Source organism: Aedes albopictus, chromosome 3 (genome assembly GCF_035046485.1).
Source record: "Aedes albopictus strain Foshan chromosome 3, AalbF5, whole genome shotgun sequence".
In the NCBI taxonomy this organism is placed as follows: domain Eukaryota; kingdom Metazoa; phylum Arthropoda; class Insecta; order Diptera; family Culicidae; genus Aedes; species Aedes albopictus.
In genome coordinates, this window is record NC_085138.1 from 373,005,637 (window position 1) to 373,026,057 (window position 20,421).

General features: G+C 44.9%; 2 protein-coding genes across 3 annotated transcripts in view; both read right to left on the reverse strand.

Annotated features, from left to right (window-relative positions):
• LOC109432273 (xaa-Pro dipeptidase) overlaps positions 1 to 20,421 on the reverse strand; it is a 757,159-nt gene that overhangs the window by 566,957 nt on the left and 169,781 nt on the right. The gene's annotated exons all lie outside the window — the stretch shown is intronic.
• Positions 468 to 2,138, reverse strand: LOC134290934 (uncharacterized). Its single transcript, XM_062858167.1, has one exon. The coding sequence runs from the start codon at positions 2,136 to 2,138 to the stop codon at positions 468 to 470; it is 1,671 nt and encodes a 556-aa protein (XP_062714151.1).

Genomic DNA, 20,421 nt, shown 5'->3' on the forward strand with positions numbered 1-20,421 from the left:
TTCCAAGTGAATTCTAAAAAGAATCCCCAAAAGATTTGATCGATAGCTTGGGAATCAGTACCGGAAATTGTCCTGGTTGGTCGATCCTGGAATGCCTGGGATCCAATTATTGGGCCGCCTTGGGATTGGGATTCCGTTGGATATGATTCACTGCCAACTCGGGTGGTTCGGTGTGGCACAAAATACACTCGTTTTCTATTCACAAACCATTCACCATACTCCGGAATAAACTTTATTTAAAATACACAAAACTACAAACTACATTTATTAAGTCTAACTTAAAACTTCTTCTACACAACCGTTCACATGGCTCGCTAGTTACAGAGTAACGTTCTTATGGCAAAAGGCCAACTGCTTCGCGATTATTAGTTTTTACAAAGGAATTCTTATACAATAGTTTTAGAATATTCGTGAACGCAGATTCCAGTTGGTAGCGAGGACCGTAAGCACCAACTATGGGAAACATGTTAGGGTGTCTCCAACATCCTCCCCTCCCCTGAAACAGCCGGAGTTTCAGAACTTTCCTTCGGATCTGCTGCTTCTGTTTCCCCTGAATTGGCCACCGGCAGGATACAAATTTTGGTGACAGGTCTCTTGATGAAGCCATCGGCCGTTTTGAGTGTGACAACTCTCACAACGTTGTCGTCCCCCGGATGTACAGCATGAATACGGGCCATTCTCCAGCGTGTTGGTGGCTGATTATCATCTCGGATTACCACCAGACTCCCGGTCTTGATTTCCTGTGGCGGTTGCCACCATTTGGTCCGTGCCTGCAGTTGGGTCAAATACTCGGACCGCCAACGCTTCCAATAAAATTGCAGACACTGTTGAATCAGCTCTCGGTGTCGTAGTCTCCCTGGTGATATGCTGGTCAAATCCTTTTCCGGTAACGCTTGCAGTGATGTGGTGACCAAAAAATGCCCTGAGGTCAAGGCCTCCAAGTCCTCCGGGTCATCAGAAAGGGGTGTTAAGGGCCTTGAGTTTAAACAACACTCCACCTGGGCTAGGAGGGTCGTCATATCCTCATACGAAACCGCTGTGTCACCTAGTACCTTCAGTAGGTGCACCTTCGTCGATCGTACGGCACTCTCCCACAAACCACCGAAGTGGGGGGCGCCGGGCGGTATAAAACTCCACTGCATTCCTTCATCTGTACACCACTTCGCTACTGTTTCGTTGTGCTCCTTGGACCGTAGGTTTTGTAGGAGTTTCTCCATGGCGTTCCTAGCTCCAACAAAATTTGTGCCGTTGTCGGAGAACAATTGGGCACACTTTCCGCGACGTGAAATAAATCGACGCAATGCTTGGATGAAGCAGGGCGTCGAAAGATCGGTGGCTAACTCCAGGTGTACCGCCTTCGTGGAGAAGCATACAAATACTGCCACATACGCCTTCACTGCAGCTCTTCGGTATCCAGGTCGCACGTAGATCGGGCCGAAGTAATCGACCCCTGTCGTCGAAAATGGTTTTGCTGGAACCACTCTCGGTGTAGGTAGTTCGGCCATAAATTGACGAATAGTTGCTGGCTTCGTCCGATAGCAACGCATACATTCGTGGCAGACCTGTCTCGCTACATTACGTCCCCCAAGAGGCCAAAATCGAAGCCGAACTGTGCTCAATATGAGTTGCGGTCCAGCGTGCAACAGTTTCAAATGATAATGCCGAATTATTAGTTTTGTTAGGCTATGACGAGCAGGTAGCACAATTGGGTGCTTCGCATCCTCACACTCTCCCGACTTCCCAAGTCTTCCCCCTACCCGCAACAGACCATCAGGCGCGACAAATGGGCAATACCAGCGAAGGGGCGATTGACGTGCTACACTCTCTCCTTTGCTAATGGCTTTTAGCTCTCTGCCGAAGACCTCCTGTTGTACCCGCTGTATAATTTTCGATTCGGCTTGTAGCAGCTCCTCTACGGTCAACGGTCCGACCTTGCGTTTGCCTGCCTCCTCTCGTAGGTTGCGTAGGTATCGACGACACCAAGCAGTTTGACGAATCATAGTAGTGTAGGTCGAGAATCGTGCTATGTGTTCTTCGATGAAACTTGGATTCGATGCTGTTGATGATAACACCACCTGCCGTCTTTCCTCCGCTAATCCGGTCGCCGAGAACTCCTTTTGCTTCGGCCAATGCTCCATGGTTGTGTGCAGCCACTCAACGTCCCACCACAGACGTTTGTCCAATATTTCTTCTGGTGGGATCCCACGAGAAATGAGATCCGCAGGGTTCTTCTCTCCAGGCACATGACTCCAGCAGCAATTTTCAGTCAGTCGTTGTATCTTGGCGACACGATTCGCAACAAAAGTCGTCCAAGTCGATGGGGTTGCAGCGCACCAACGAAGAACTATTTCTGAATCCGTCCAGAAGAAAACATCGAAAGCAGTATCGATCGCCTCTGTGACCTGGGAAAACATTTCGGCAGCCAATGTTGCAGCACGTAATTCCAGCCTTGGGATGGTTTGTGTTTTGAGCGGTGCTATCCTAGATTTTGACAATAATAGGGCCACCTTGATTCGTCCCGAAGAATCTTCTGTTCTGACGTACACACACGCTCCGAGGGCCTTTTCCGAAGCATCCGAAAATATGTGCAATTGGGTTCGCACAGCTAGAGGAATTATTACCAATCGTTCGATACGCAAATCGTTGAGTAGGGGAATGTGTTCGTAAAATTTTCTGAATTCTTGCTCGACCTTTTGTGGTAAAGGTGAATCCCAAGCAAGCCTTTGCCCTTTGTCGTCCAACAGCTGCCACGAAAGTTGCATAATGATTTTGGCTTGAGTAATCACTGGTCCTACAAATCCAAGAGGATCAAACAAAGTAGCAATGATCGAGAAAATTTTCTGTTTTGTGAGTGGGGTATCTGAGAGGGGTGGGGCCTTGAAATTGAAGCGGAAAACATCCGTTGGAGGAATCCAGATGAGTCCTAACGTTTTAACCATGGGATCCGGGTCCAAGTAGATTCCATCCGCCGCTTGGATTGAAAGGTCTTCGCTGGGTATGCCTTCCAAAACCGTTGCACAGTTGGACGCGAACTTTCGGAGCTTGAATCCACCGCTGTCGAGCATTTCCACCAATTGAATCCGTAGTTCCTTAGCGGTCGCAGGATAATTCGCCCCGGTTATAGCATCATCCATATAAAAGTCGTTTTTGACAGCTACCGATGCCAGTGGGAATCGCTCGGCCTCGTCGGTCGCAAGCTGTACTAGGGTTCTCGTCGCAAGAAATGGGGCGGGTTTGGTACCATATGTCACTGTTTCCAGTTCGTATGTTGTTAAAGGTTGATCGGGTGACGAACGCCAAAGGATAGATTGAAGCCGTCTGTCTGCTTGGCAAACATCTACCTGCCGAAACATTTTTTCAATGTCGGCTACCAGCATAATTGGGCGGAAACGGCTCCGGAGAATAATCGACCGTAAATCTCTTTGGATGACTGGGCCCGACTGCAAGCAATCGTTTAGTGAGAGCCCAGTGGATGTTCTAGCAGAAGCATCAAACACCACTCTCACTCGTGTAGTAGTGCTTCCTTCCTTAACGACTGGGTGATGTGGGAGGTAGCACCGATTTACTCCTTCCTCGTCGTGGGTGACTCGTGACATATGCCCTAGTGTCTCGTATTCCTCCATGAAGGACACATACTGTTCCCGTAACGATGGTTCTCGGTTCAATCGTCGTTCGATTTGAAGAAACCTCCTTTCGGCGGTCGCCTTAGAATCTCCTAGGTTGCGCATCATTTCTTCATTTCCTGGTAGCGATACCATATACCTTCCTGAAGCTTGTCTTTGGGTTGTCCGTTGGAAATACTCCTCACATTTGGCTTCATCCGGTGACATGTTGTTCCCCAAACCAACCTCCTCATACTCCCAAAACTTCTCAATCATCTTTTCTAGTCGACTCGAAGTTGCTACATCGCATAACACAGAGGTAATTGGACCATCTATTGGGTATCGGCCTGTAGCTATCCATCCGAAAACAGAATCGACTAAAAGAGGCAAATGTTCACCCAGACTCATGCGCCGACCGGTAACGAACACATCGAAAAAGAACTCTGCTCCTATCACCAGATCGATCGGTTCAGACTTGAGAAAGTGTGGGTCCGCTAATTCAATGCCAGCTGGTAGGTTCCAATTGTTGGGGTCAACGGACGCTATTCCTGGTTGAGCAGAAAGTTTGGGCAACACATAAAATTCCATACCCTGGGCGAAATTGGAAATACAAGACCGAACAGTCACCGTGACCTTGCCATGAACCTTGTTAGATGTACCATGAATGCCTACAACTTCGACCATGCTGGAATCCTCCTTGACTACCAGCTGTTTCCTCATACGTTTGGTGATAAGGTTGCATTCCGCTGCGCTATCCAAAAGTGCCCGCGCACGCACGGTTTGACCTCTATCATCCTCCAAAAGAACCATCGCCGTAAGCAATAAAACACCCGTCGACGATCCTGACGCAGAATTGCAAGATACTACGTTAGTGGTTGCCACGTTAACCACTTTGGTGTTGGTTACCTCTTCGGTTGGTTGTGCTGCGGTAGTGGTCGGACCAGATTCGCCGGTGTGGTTTGACCTTCTCTCTTCAACCTTCCCCTTGAAGCAAACAAGTGTATGGTGCTTGCCCTTGCATTGCCTACAAGTGAACTTCGAGTGACAATCCCGAGCCTGATGACCACGCCGAAAGCAGTTTCGGCACAACGAGTGCGAACGCAGTAGTCCGTCCCTCTCGGAAACAGGTAGTTTTAGAAATTGCGAGCACTGGTAGAGCAAATGACTATCCGAACAAGCGACACATTTGAGTGGAGCCGATGGTTGGAGAGTGGTATTGCAGACCTTCACCACATTGGGTTTCCTTGGAAATTTCGACGAACCAGCTTCTATTCTCTGCTCAACCGGTCGAGTGGGAAGTGCCTCCAGGATCTGAATTCGCCGCTGCAGAAAATTGGTTAGGTCCCTTACCGTATCGACGTCCTTGGTAGAAGAATGTTCCTCCCAGCTCCTTCTTGTTGCACCATCGAGTCGAGAGCTTAGTAGATGCAGCAGTAACAGATCCTTGAACTCCGTCGCCTGGGGGGTTGCCTGATCCAACGACTTCACGATCTTCTCATAGGATTCCAAAAGGGTGTGTAGTTCTGTTGCCGATTCCTTCTTGACCACCGGTAGTTCGAACAGCGCTTGAACCTGACGTTTACGAAGGATTTTGGAATTGGAATAGCGAGTGCAGATCAGATCCCAAGCAACATTATAGTTCGCCCTGGTGAGTGGGAGCGAATCGATAACAGCTAACGCCTCACCTTCTAGCTGACTACGGAGGTAATGAAATTTTTCGATATCTGGTAGGTCAGGTTGCCAGTGTATCAGAGAAGTGTATAAATCTCGAAATGTCTGCCATTCATCAATTTTGCCACTGAATTTTGGGAGTGTTATTTGGGGTAGCCTAACGTGGGGGTTGGGTGCGGGATGAGTGTTATCGTGAGAGCGAGCAATTGGATTGAGCACAGTTTCGTCGGAATTCTCCCTGATTGTGTCCAAGAGAAACGATTTTAGTTGATAAAATCGATTCTCGAAGTCTACCCGATCCTTAACGAAAGATTCTTCCTCGGCTGTCGAATCTTCGTGGGCCTCTATCTCTTCGGTACTCTGGTTGATCCTGTCCCAGAGTATGTCCAGTTTCTCCAGTCGCACTTTAACCTCGGTTAGCTTCGTATCTTCGGTGTAGTCATCCATAAATTTGCACATATTGTCGAACGATGTTTGGAGACCTCGTAGCCGCGACTGCAGTACCTTCAGCGACGTTTTCGATTTGCTGGGCATGTTGTGTACCTCGAAAAGTGAGACCAAAGTAGCACAATTTGGGACAGTGATAACGTTGGAGCGCCAATTACCTGTTGGCTCTTGGAATTGAGCCTTGTATTTCAATTATAGATGCTCCTCGAACAACAGCAGAGCGGGCGGTCGCTTCGCAACGATTAGGCCGGACGATCAATGCAGTGTACCTCAAAAATGAGACCAAAGTAGCACAGTTTGGGGAGTGATATCGTTGGAGCGTTAATTACCTGCTGGCTCTTGGATATGAGCCTTGTATTTTTAACTAGAGATGATCCTCGAACAACAGCAGAGCCAGTGGTCGCCTCGCAACGATTAGGCCGGACGAACGAGTAGTATGCTTCTGGATAGATACGGCGTTTTCTCAAGCTGCTAGCCTTCCTTCCAAGGTAAGCAGAGTTGAACGGTTGTTTATTTGGGTACGTAATCACCGGTAGGGTTGGTTGATGGAAGATGGTTGCCAAGTGTAGTGATGTGTCTCGGTGTGACGATGAATGGGATGACGAAGGACAATGATGACGTCGAAGATAACCTGTGTCACACAAAGACCACGAGCAGTACTGGTTTTTTGGATTTAAAGCCTTGGAATTGCACTCACCGATTTTCCATGAAAAATATGCCTTGGGTAAGTGTACTACGTTGATTTCGGTGATCGGATGATGGGAGGTGACGTGCTCCGACGCCAATATCCAAAATGGCGCTCTCCAGTGGTTGGGCAGTGAATCAATTGGGGAATTGGAATGGCGAATTGGTTTCCTCCTTTTCGGTGCCTTCGACCAACGAATCCGGCTCGAAGGACCAACTGATCGATAGCTTGGGAATCAGTACCGGAAATTGTCCTGGTTGGTCGATCCTGGAATGCCTGGGATCCAATTATTGGGCCGCCTTGGGATTGGGATTCCGTTGGATATGATTCACTGCCAACTCGGGTGGTTCGGTGTGGCACAAAATACACTCGTTTTCTATTCACAAACCATTCACCATACTCCGGAATAAACTTTATTCAAAATACACAAAACTACAAACTACATTTATTAAGTCTAACTTAAAACTTCTTCTACACAACCGTTCACATGGCTCGCTAGTTACAGAGTAACGTTCTTATGGCAAAAGGCCAACTGCTTCGCGATTATTAGTTTTTACAAAGGAATTCTTATACAATAGTTTTAGAATATTCGTGAACGCAGATTCCAGTTGGTAGCGAGGACCGTAAGCACCAACTATGGGAAACATGTTAGGGTGTCTCCAACAAGATTTTTAAGAGGAATCAACGAAAAATATAATAGAGGAATTTCTAGAGAAATTCCAGGAGAAATCACTGAGAGAAAAATTGCCGGAAAAATTCCGCGAGAAATCCTCGAAGAAATTCCCGAAGGAACTCTAGGAAGAATCCCCGAATTCTTGGAAGATTTTCCGAAGGAATTCTAGCAGAAATCACCGAATAAATTCAAGAAGGAAACCCCAAGAGGGTATCTTTGAAGAATTTCAAGAGAAATTCCTGAGGGAATTCTAGGAGGAATCCCAGAGGGAATTCCAAGAGGAATCCCGATAGAATTTCAGAAGAAATTACCCAAGGAATTCCAGTGAAAACCTCGAAGGAATCCTAGGTGGAATCCCCGGAGGAATTCCATGAGAAATTCCCGGATGAATTCCATGAAGAAACCCCGGAGGAATTCCAGGAGGAATCTCCGTAGAAATTCGATGGGGAATCACGGAAGGACTTACAAGAGGAAACTCCGAAGACAATCTAGGAGTAAAAGTTTCAGAAGGAATCCCCGAAGAAATTTCAGCAGCAATTCTTGAAGGAAATCCAGCAGGAATCCCCGAAGGAACTCCGGGAGGAATCCCTGAAGAAAGTCTAGGAGGAATCTCCGAAGGAATTCCACGAGGAACCCCCGAAGGGATTCCAGGAAGAATACACGATGGAATCCCAGGAGGAATTTAAGGAGAAATCCCCGAAGAAATTACAGGAGAAATCTCTGCAGGAATCCCAGGGGAACCTCTGAAGGAATTCTGGGAGGAATCTCCAAAGAATTTCCAAGCGGAATAATTGACGGATTTTTAAGAGGAAACTCCGAAGGACTTCCAAGAGGAAACCCCATAGGAAGTTCAGGAGAAATCTCCGAAGGAATCCCAGGGGAAATCCCCGAAGGAACTCTAGGAGAAATCCTCATAGAAATTCCAGAAGGACGAACGATTCCTCAAGAATATCCAGGAGATATGCCAGATTATAATCCTAAGGAAATTATTGAAGGAACTCCTGTAGAAATTACTGAATGAGCATCTGGAGAAATCTCTGATGTAACTCCTAGAGGCATTCATGAGTCCTCTTGGAAAAATATCAATCTCAATCTACAATCTGAAAGAACCCCAGGAGCGATCCATGGTAGAACTCCTGGAAGAGTCCCTAAAGGAACTTCACGAGGAATCCCCTGAGGATACCTGAAGTAATCTTAGAGGAAACTCTTACATAGGAATCTCTGAATAAACTTCTGGGGGAATATCTGAATTCTTCTGAAGGAATCCTTAGATCCTCATGTAAAATTTCCTGAAGGAACTCCTGGAGAGATTTCTGAAGGAACTTCCGTAGGAATTCCTGAAGAAATTCAGGAGGAATCTCTGAAGAAACATCTGCAAGAAACCCTGAAACTCCTGGAGGAATCACTGATGGAACTCCTGGACTAATTTATGTATGAACTCCTGTAGGAATTTATAAAGGAACTTCAGAATCCATCCCTGCAGAAGTTCCTTAACTAATTTCTAAAGACCTCCTGCAGGATTTTTTAAAGAAACTTTTTACGAAATTCTTGATGGATCTCCAGGAGGCATTTATGGATCCTCCTGAAAAAAATCTCTGCAGGGACTTCTGGAAGGATACCTGATTGAACTACTGTTGAAATAATTTAGGGAACTTCTGAAGGAGTTCCTAATAAACACCTGGAGGCATCCCTCATGAAGCTATTAGGGAGATCCCTGAACGAACTCGTGGTGAGATTACCGAAGGAACTGCTGGAGCAATCCTTGAAAGAACTCCTGAAAGAATCTTTGAAATATTCCATGAGGCATCCCGAAGTTACTCTAAGGGGAACCCCCGAAGGAATTTCAGAATGGATTCTTGAATAAATTCCAGGAGGGATGCTAGAAGGAATTCCTGCAGGAACCCTTGATGAAACTACCGGAGTGATCCCTGAAGGATCTCCTTGAGCGATCCCTACTGAATGTCAGGAGAACTCCCTTCTTGTAATTCTAGAGGAATTTTAGAAGGATGCCTGCTAGGTTTTCTCCTGGAATTTCTCGTGTAGCTCCTCCACAGATTTTTCCCAAAGGTTTCTTCAACCATTCCCTTTGAAATTTACCCCAGAAATCCCCCGGAAGTACCTCTAAAAATTCTTGCTGAGATCCTCCAATTATTCTCAAGCTATACATCATTCTCAAGAATACATCAAGCTATTCTTGCTGTAACTTCTCCATGGATTCCTCCAGAATGGGGTGTGGGCTCGGAGTTAGTTTGGCTTTCTATTGTGCATAATCGATATCTGTTCTATGGCTTAGTTTGTGAAAGCGCCGGTTTAGCAAATACGGAATAGTGGGTTCAAATCCCTTCAGAATGCAATTTTTCAACACACTCATCGCCCAATTTGTTAATTAGTTACATTCTGTGCCTTCTAATTACAAGTTCAGTAGTTCCTCTTGGGATTCTTTCAAGAATTCGTCTTCATATTCTTACTGGAAAATTTCAATTTTTTGAGAATTTCTGTTGAAATTGCTCCTTGAATGCTGTTGAGAAGTATTCCTGGCATTCCACAAACAATTCCTTCTGGAAATATTCAAGAAATTCCTGGAGTACTCCTAGAAGCAATAACTGCAGAAATACCATCTGAAAATGCTTGAGATATCCCAGCAAGAATGCTTGAAGAAATCCTCGTAGAAGTTCCAAAAGGAAATCCAGCAAGAATTTTGCCAGTTAATCCGAGATGAATTCATAGAGGAATTCAAGCCGAAATCCTTAAATCATCGTATCAATTTCTGGAGGAATCTTTGGAGAAATCCATGGAAGAATCCCAAAAAAAATTTCTAGCAGGAGCCCATCAGGCATTCCGGGAACGATTCCAAAAACGTTTTTTCAAAAGATTTCTCCAGCAATTGTCTTGGATGCCTGCAGGGATTCCTCCGAAAATTCTTCAAAGGATTCCTTCAGGATTTCCTTTTGAGATTCCTCAAGGGTGTCCTCTTGAAGGCGTTCCAGAAATTCCTGCTGTGATTCCGTCAGAGATTTCCTCAAGGTTTTGTCTTAGAATTATTCCTCTTGGAATACACCCACTAATTACTGCTGGAATTCCTTCAGGAAGCCTACTACAATTTCCATGGGAATTCTGGCTGAGATTTCTTTAGCATTTGCAGTGATTCCAGGGATTCCTTCAAGAATTTTCCTAGGGATTTTTTCGGGAATTACTCTAGAGGTTCCATGTGATTACAGCACATGTAGGTATTCACATGTTCTCTTGAGCATACATTTTTTCTCGTTTCGCGTTCAAGTCTAACTTAACCCACCATCAGTCGCTTGCGTGTACTGAGTACACGCATCTCAGAAAAATGCAAAAAAATAATCGAAATTCGCACCAAATTGAACCGGGTGTTGGTCCTATTCCAAGATCCACTCTTCTTCTTGTTAGTAAGGCAGAAAAAAAAAATGAAAAAATGCACGGAAAGTACTCGAAAAATATGTAATTCTAACCTCACATTTTGAATGTGTACTCAGTACACCGGCGCGACCGCTGGTGTAACTTTTTTGTGAACGGTCGCGTCGTGTACTCAGTACACGGCATACGCTTTCAATTATGGTTTATATGCTTTACTAGATACAATGTTGGTGTCTTCAGCAAAAATGTCCAACTGGATAATGCGTGTCTGATAGTGGACATGTGGAACCGGTCAACACGATCTGGTCCTGTCCCGGGTGTCGGAATGGCCCTCGCGGGAACCTGTTTCGTGGACATTTCAGTTATGGCACCAAAACTAGGCATGCGACGGCTCTATCCACATGATTTTTCATAACCATTATCTTAATAACTATGAAAATGACCAGTGACCTCCCTGGCTAACCCGTGGCCACCGGAATGTGCCCTGAAGGAACCTGTTTCGAGGACATTTTGACCATGACACCAAAACTAGGCTTGTGACGGCTCTATCTTCATGATTTTCCATATCCATCATTTTAGTAATCATGAAAATGACCAGTGACCTTCCTGACTAACCCGTGGCCACCGGAATGTGCCCTGGAGGAACCTGTTTCGAGGACATTTTGTCCATGACACCAAAACTAGGCACGCGACGGCTCTATCTTCATGATTTTTCATAACCATCATCTTAGTAACCTTGAACATGACCAGTGACCTCCCTGGCTAACCCGTAGCCACCGGAATGTGCCCTGGAGGAACCTGTGTCGAGGACATTTTCACCATGACACCAAAACTAGGCACGCGACGGCTCTATCGTCATGATTTTTCATAACCATCATCTTAGTAACCTTGAACATGACCAGTGACCTCCCTGGCTAACCCGTAGCCACCGGAATGTGCCCTGGAGGAACCTGTGTCGATGAAATTTTGACCATGACACCAAAACTAGGCTTGCGACGGCTCTATCTTCATGATTTTCCATATCTATTATTTTAGTAACCATGAAAATGACCAGTGACCTCCCTGGCCAACCCGTGGCCACCGGAATGTGCCTTGGAGGACACCTGTTTCGAGGGCATTTTGACCATGAAACCAAAACTAGGCATGCGACGGCTCTATCTTCATGATTTTTCATATCCATCATCTTAGTAACCATGAAAATGACCAGAGACCTCCCTGACTAACCCGTGGCCACCGGAATGTGCCCACTCGGGAATTCATCCAGGAATTTCTTAATGAAATACCTTCTGTGATTTATCCTGAAATTTTTTTTTTCAAGGATTCAAACTCCTCCATTTATTCCTGGCTTTAATCTGCTAGAATTCCGTTAAAAAGGGCTTTGAAATAGGACACAATTGGTAAAGTACTAGAATTGTAGTAATGAGCTGAATTTGTGTATGGTGAGAAGGCCAATTCTTCGTTTCTGCAATGAAATGGTGCAAAAAGCGTGCAGTATAATTATTCCTTGCCTAATTTGATGCTGTTTGAGCAAAACTATGGATAACTATATTATTTATGTTGCAGGAAATGGAGAAAACAACAACACTGTTGCCCAAATTTTTGCTCAAACAGCATCAAATTAGGTAAGGAATAATAGTACCCTCGCTTTTTGAACCATTTCATTGCAGAAACGGAGAATTGAACTTCTCACCATACAAAAATTCAGCTCATTACTACAAATCTAGTACTTCACCGATCTGTCCTATTACTCCAAAAGTTCTCGATATGATTCCTCCAGGAATTTCCCCTGTGGCTTCTCTAGGGTTCCCCATGGGATTCCAGAGATTTTTGCAAGGATTCATCCTGCCATTCCCTTTAAAATTTCTACTGGGATTCTCCCAGTCGTATCTGCAATGCTCTAATACCTTCCTGCTCAATAAGTATTTGCTGAGATTCACCCAGTAATTCCTACTGGTACTTATTCTGCACATTTTGAATCTTTTCTAATTTTTTTTCAGGGATTTCACCTGTAATTCTTCCGAAAACTCAGGATATCGGCAAAAACCACAAGGAATTTCTTCAGAGACCCATTCAAAGATTGCTGGTTACAGAAAACCCTGTTGAATTACTCCAGGGATGCCTCATTGATTGATTTGTCTTTATTAAAGAGACTTTCAGCCATTGGTTAGAGGGATGCCTCATTTTCTTTCAAAGCATTTCTTTTAATGATTCCTTCAGGAATTTCCCCTTTTTCATAGATTTTCGCTGTGATTCCTCTAGAAATTTGCTTTCAATCCCTCCAGAAATTCCCTCTGGTACTTCACGTGGCATTTCTACATAAATTTTTCATGTGATTATTCCATGAATTCCTTTAGGAAGAATAGAATACTTTTGAAGTATTTCCACCGAAATAATTCATCCGTGGGATATATCACAAAATTTCGCCATAAATTTATCAAGAAATTTTTTTCTAGGGATTTATCAGAGAATTTCTAGAGCGATTTTCTGCAGGGTTCTTCTAAGACTAGGCGGACTTGCCCCGGCGTTATAACTCGCAGTATAGCATGAAACCGAATTTGCTTCCACTGCTGTCTACTGTCATGTCTTTTGGAGTTGGAAGGCTATGTTTCAGTAAGAATGATATGTCAAGAATAAGTACAGTAGACGTTCGGTCAGTGCAAACGGTTTAACTGCAATGCTTTTAACCTGTAAGTCCGGTAAGTTCAACAAATTTGGAGTAATCGCACCGCCAAACGTCAAAATGATGTGCCATGTTTGCCCTAATAGGCTGGAGGAATTGAATGAATGTGGATGAATTAAACGAAGAGAAAAAGCAGGATCTTCATATAACGAAATGCAGAAGTAACTGATGCTGTGAATAAATTCCTCTGGCCTATGAACAGTCGCATGAAGTTCACGTTCATTCTACGTCAATTGATGGCTTTATGACATCTGTCAGGCGTTACAGTTACTCAATTTCATTCGTTAAGTGAAACGTAAACATGTTGCAGTTAGCAGTTAAACAAAATTACTGACACCGAAAACTGTCATATAACTGCGAAAGTGTTCGTATATCGTCAAACTGGTTAGTAGACTTGGTTCCTTGAGGAGCGTAATATCATAAAGACTATTCCGTGAATCACGTTTATTATTCAAATAGCAAAACATTGGAACCATAAAAAAGTTACGTTATCGAGGTAAAAGTTACGTTATACTGAGTTACGTAATATCGAGGCTACGTTATACCGAGGTATGACTGTATACAAATCAGTTGATAACCAAATATAACCAAATTCACAAAACAAAAAATTTCGGCTCCGTGAAGCAAGAAAAACTATTTTTTATTTCTTTCTTTTCGAAAATTACAAAACTAGATTGGACATATTTTAATACAATACAAAAACGCTTTTGGGAGGCGAATATGTATCAAATTAACGGATTCACCATGCTATAAGCGAAATTATAAGCATGACCGCCTCATACAGAGTTATTGTACACCTTGGAACCTCGCTAATTGTTGCACATTCCATGCTTTTCTTATAAGGTGTGCAACAATTGGCGAATTGTTAAGGTGTGTAACAATTGGCGATTTACCCTAGATGATAGATATGGAAAATCATGAAGATAGAGCCGTCGCATGCCTAGTTTTGATGTCATGGTCAAAATGTCCTCGAAACAGGTTCCTCCAGGGCACATTCCGGTGGCCACGGGTTAGCCAGGGAGGTCACTGATCATTTTCATGGTTACTAAGATGATGGATATGAAAAAAATCATAAAGATGGAGCCGTCGCATGCCTAATTTTGGTGTCATGGTCAAAATGTCCTCGAAACAGGTTCCTCCAGGGCACATTCCGGTGGCCACGGGTTAGCCAGGGAGGTCACTGGTCATTTTCATGGTTACTAAGATGATGGATATGAAAAATCATGACGATAGAACCGTCGCATGCCTAGTTTTGGTGTCTTGGTCAAAATGTCCTCGAAACAGGTTCCTCCAGGGCACATTCCGGAGGCCACGGGTTAGCAAGGGAGGTCACTGGTCATTTTCATGGTTACTAAGATGATGGATATGCAAAATCATGACGATAGAGCCGTCGCAAGCCTAGTTTTGGTGTCATGGTCAAAATGTCCTCGAAACAGGTTCCTCCAGGGCACATTCCGGAGGCCACGGGTTAGCAAGGGAGGTCACTGGTCATTTTCATGGTTACTAAGATGATAGATATAATAAATCATGCAGATAGAGCCGTCGCATGCCTAGTTTTGGTGTCTTGGTCAAAATATCCTCGAAACAGGTTCCTCCAGGGCACATTCCAGAGGGCACGGGTTAGCAAGGGAGGTCACTGGTCATTTTCATGGTTACTAAGATGATGGATATGAAAAATCATGAAGATAGAGCCGTCGCATGCCTAGTTTTGGTGTCATGTTCAAAATGTCCTCGAAACAGGTTCCTCCAGGGCACATTCCGGAGGCCACGGGTTGGCAAGGGAGGTCACTGGTCATTTTCATGGTTACTAAGATGATAGATATAATAAATCATGCAGATAGAGCCGTCGCATGCCTAGTTTTGGTGTCTTGGTCAAAATATCCTCGAAACAGGTTCCTCCAGGGCACATTCCGGAGGCCACGGGTTGGCAAGGGAGGTCACTGGTCATTTTCATGGTTACTAAGATGATGGATATGAAAAATCATGAAGATAGAGCCGTCGCATGCCTAGTTTTGGTGTCATGTTCAAAATGTCCTCGAAACAGGTTCCTCCAGGGCACATTCCGGTGGCCACGGGTTAGCCAAGGAGGTCACTGGTCATTTTCATGGTTACTAAGATGATGGATATGAAAAATCATGACGATAGAGCCGTCGCATGCCTAGTTTTGGTGTCATGTTCAAAATGTCCTTGAAACAGGTTCCTCCAGGGCACATTCCGGTGGCCACGGGTTAGCCAGGGAGGTCACTGGTCATTTTCATGGTTACTAAGATGATGGATATGAAAAATCATGAAGATAGAGCCGTCGCATGCCTAGTTTTGGTGTCATGGTCAAAATGTCCTCGAAACAGGTTCCTCCAGGGCACATTCCGGTGGCCACGGGTTAGCCAGGGAGGTCACTGGTCATTTTCATGGTTACTAAGATGATGGATATGAAAAATCATGAAGATAGAACCGTCGCATGCCTAATTTTGGTGTCATGGTCAAAATGTCCTCGAAACAGGTTCCTCCAGGGCACATTCCGGTGGCCACGGGTTAGCCAGGGAGGTCACTGGTCATTTTCATGGTTACTAAGATGATGGATATGAAAAATCATGAAGATAGAACCGTCGCATGCCTAGTTTTGGTGTCTTGGTCAAAATGTCCTCGAAACAGGTTCCTCCAGGGCACATTCCGGAGGCCACGGGTTAGCAAGGGAGGTCACTGGTCATTTTCATGGTTACTAAGATGATGGATATGCAAAATCATGACGATAGAGCCGTCGCAAGCCTAGTTTTGGTGTCATGGTCAAAATGTCCTCGAAACAGGTTCCTCCAGGGCACATTTCGGTGGCCACGGGTTAGCCAATGAGGTCACTGGTCATTTTCATGGTTACTAAGATGATGGATATGAAAAATCATGACGATAGAGCCGTCGCATGCCTAGTTTTGGTGTCATGTTCAAAATGTCCTTGAAACAGGTTCCTCCAGGGCACATTCCGGTGGCTACGGGTTAGCCAGGGAGGTCACTGGTCATTTTCATGGTTACTAAGATGATGGTTATGAAAAATCGAGACGATAGAGCCGTCGCATGCCTAATTTTGGTGTCATGGTCAAAATGTCCTCGAAACAGGTTCCTCCAGGGCACATTCCGGTGGCCACGGGTTAGCCAGGGAGGTCACTGGTCATTTTCATGGTTACTAAGATGATGGATATGAAAAATCATGACGATAGAACCGTCGCATGCCTAGTTTTGGTGTCTTGGTCAAAATGTCCTCGAAACAGGTTCCTCCAGGGCACATTCCGGAGGCCACGGGTTAGCAAGGGAGGTCACTGGTCATTTTCATGGTTACTAAGATGATGGATATGCAAAATCATGACGATAGAGCCGTCGCAAGCCTAGTTTTGGTGTCATGGTCAAAATGTCCTCGAAACAGGTTCCTCCAGGGCACATTCCGGAGGCCACGGGTTAGCAAGGGAGGTCACTGGTCATTTTCATGGTTACTAAGATGATAGATATAATAAATCATGCAGATAGAGCCGTCGCATGCCTAATTTTGGTGTCATGGTCAAAATGTCCTCGAAACAGGTTCCTCCAGGGCACATTCCGGTGGTCACGGGTTAGCCAGGGAGGTCACTGGTCATTTTCATGGTTACTAAGATGATGGATATGAAAAATCATGAAGATAGAACCGTCGCATGCCTAGTTTTGGTGTCTTGGTCAAAATGTCCTCGAAACAGGTTCCTCCAGGGCACATTCCGGAGGCCACGGGTTAGCAAGGGAGGTCACTGGTCATTTTCATGGTTACTAAGATGATGGATATGCAAAATCATGACGATAGAGCCGTCGCAAGCCTAGTTTTGGTGTCATGGTCAAAATGTCCTCGAAACAGGTTCCTCCAGGGCACATTCCGGAGGTCACGGGTTAGCAAGGGAGGTCACTGCTCATTTTCATGGTTACTAAGATGATAGATATAATAAATCATGCAGATAGAGCCGTCGCATGCCTAGTTTTGGTGTCTTGGTCAAAATATCCTCGAAACAGGTTCCTCCAGGGCACATTCCGGAGGCCACGGGTTAGCAAGGGAGGTCACTGGTCATTTTCATGGTTACTAAGATGATGGATATGAAAAAATCATGAAGATAGAGTCATCGCATGCCTAGTTTTGGTGTCATGTTCAAAATGTCCTCGAAACAGGTTCCTCCAGGGCACATTTCGGTGGCCACGGGTTAGCCAATGAGGTCACTGGTCATTTTCATGGTTACTAAGATGATGGATATGAAAAATCATGACGATAGAGCCGTCGCATGCCTAGTTTTGGTGTCATGTTCAAAATGTCCTTGAAACAGGTTCCTCCAGGGCACATTCCGGTGGCTACGGGTTAGCCAGGGAGGTCACTGGTCATTTTCATGGTTACTAAGATGATGGTTATGAAAAATCGAGACGATAGAGCCGTCGCATGCCTAATTTTGGTGTCATGGTCAAAATGTCCTCGAAACAGGTTCCTCCAGGGCACATTCCGGTGGCCACGGGTTAGCCAGGGAGGTCACTGGTCATTTTCATGGTTACTAAGATGATGGATATGAAAAATCATGAAGATAGAACCGTCGCATGCCTAGTTTTGGTGTCTTGGTCAAAATGTCCTCGAAACAGGTTCCTCCAGGGCACATTCCGGAGGCCACGGGTTAGCAAGGGAGGTCACTGGTCATTTTCATGGTTACTAAGATGATGGATATGCAAAATCATGACGATAGAGCCGTCGCAAGCCTAGTTTTGGTGTCATGGTCAAAATGTCCTCGAAACAGGTTCCTCCAGGGCACATTCCGGAGGCCACGGGTTAGCAAGGGAGGTCACTGGTCATTTTCATGGTTACTAAGATGATAGATATAATAAATCATGCAGATAGAGCCGTCGCATGCCTAGTTTTGGTGTCTTGGTCAAAATATCCTCGAAACAGGTTCCTCCAGGGCACATTCCGGAGGCCACGGGTTAGCAAGGGAGGTCACTGGTCATTTTCATGGTTACTAAGATGATGGATATGAAAAATCATGAAGATAGAGCCGTCGCATGCCTAGTTTTGGTGTCATGGTCAAAATGTCCTCGAAACAGGTTCCTCCAGGGCACATTCCGGTGGCTACGGGTTAGCCAGTGAGGTCACTGGTCATTTTCATGGTTACTAAGATGATGGATATGAAAAATCATGAAGATAGAGCCGTCGCATGCCTAGTTTTGGAGTCATGGTCAAAATGTCCTCGAAACAGGTTCCTCCAGGGCACATTCCGGTGGCCACGGGTTAGCCAATGAGGTCACTGGTCATTTTCATGGTTACTAAGATGATGGATATGAAAAATCATGACGATAGAGCCGTCGCATGCCTAGTTTTGGTGTCATGTTCAAAATGTCCTTGAAACAGGTTCCTCCAGGGCACATTCCGGTGGCTACGGGTTAGCCAGGGAGGTCACTGGTCATTTTCATGGTTACTAAGATGATGGTTATGAAAAATCGAGACGATAGAGCCGTCGCATGCCTAGTTTTGGTGTCATGTTCAAAATGTCCTCGAAACAGGTTCCTCCAGGGCACATTCCGGTGGCCACGGGTTAGCCAATGAGGTCACTGGTCATTTTCATGGTTACTAAGATGATGGATATGAAAAATCATGACGATAGAGCCGTCGCATGCCTAGTTTTGGTGTCATGTTCAAAATGTCCTTGAAACAGGTTCCTCCAGGGCACATTCCGGTGGCTACGGGTTAGCCAGGGAGGTCACTGGTCATTTTCATGGTTACTAAGATGATGGTTATGAAAAATCGAGACGATAGAGCCGTCGCATGCCTAGTTTTGGTGTCATGTTCAAAATGTCCTCGAAACAGGTTCCTCCAGGGCACATTCCGGTGGCCACGGGTTAGCCAATGAGGTCACTGGTCATTTTCATGGTTACTAAGATGATGGATATGAAAAATCATGACGATAGAGCCGTCGCATGCCTAGTTTTGGTGTCATGTTCAAAATGTCCTTGAAACAGGTTCCTCCAGGGCACATTCCGGAGGCCACGGGTTAGCCAATGAGGTCACTGGTCATTTTCATGGTTACTAAGATGATGGATATGAAAAATCATGAAAATAGAGCCGTCGCATGCCTAGTTTTGGTGCCATAACTGAAATGTCCACGAAACAGGTTCCCGCGAGGGCCATTCCGACACCCGGGACAGGACCAGATCGTGTTGACCGGTTCCACATGTCCACTATCAGACGCGCATTATCCAGTTGGACATTTTTGCTGAAGACACCAACATTGTATCTAGTAAAGCATGTAAACCATAATTGAAAGCGTATGCCGTGTACTGAGTACACGACGCGACCGCTCGTGTAACTTTTTTTGATGCGACTGATGGAGGGTTAATAACCCCCACATCTAACAGTAACGACGTCTCAGCTCTGTACTCAAACCAAAGTTTATGATATTCATTTATGTTTAATCAAGCAAATCAGTAGGGGTAGCATACATATGTGTTCCTTCCTTTCGCGTATCGTATCGGCTATTGCTCTTAAGGGTCTCAAGGGTCTGCTTGCGCATCTGTTAGACGAAGTTAGCGAGGCCAAGAAAGAAAATGACAAAATTCGCGGAATGGAAAATTAGTAGAAAATCAACCTCCTTTCCTACCTATGCAGGTCCAACAAGGGGGTAACGAAGTAATAGAATCGTTTCTTATTAGTTGTTCCGAAAGGGCGGAAATTCACATTTGAAATCCAATGAGTTGTTTTCAGGGTTAAACGATATGAATCTATACTCCATTGCACGGTGACGTCATCAAGAAATTGCTCTCTTTCGCTCCTACGGGAAATTTAGAAAACAACAGGACCAACACCTGTCAAATTTGACAGGTACTGGTCCTGTTGTTTTCAAACTCTCTGAAAGAGCGAAAGAGATAGAATTTCGCCGTGAGGTGGTCTATAGAGTCACTCTATCGGTAGTCAATTGCGTTGACAGAAGATGTCGTAGATAAGAGTGGCCGGAAATGGTAGCTTTCACGCAGTTTGGTGGTTTCCGTCTTATTGGTCAGATTATCGTTATCAATCATTTATACGGAATGAGAAAATTATAGATATAGAATGAGAGAAGTATAGATACCTGCGTGCTTCGAAAGAGATATACGGCTAAATCTTATCGTGAATAAGCTGCTGTGAGCATCCGTTTTTGTTATACTAGTAGAACCCTACAAATGTCATTACGGTAGTGCACAGATTTCAATTCCCGTGTCTGTTTCAACGAAACTTCTATCACTTTAAGTTGAATGAATCAAGGTTTTT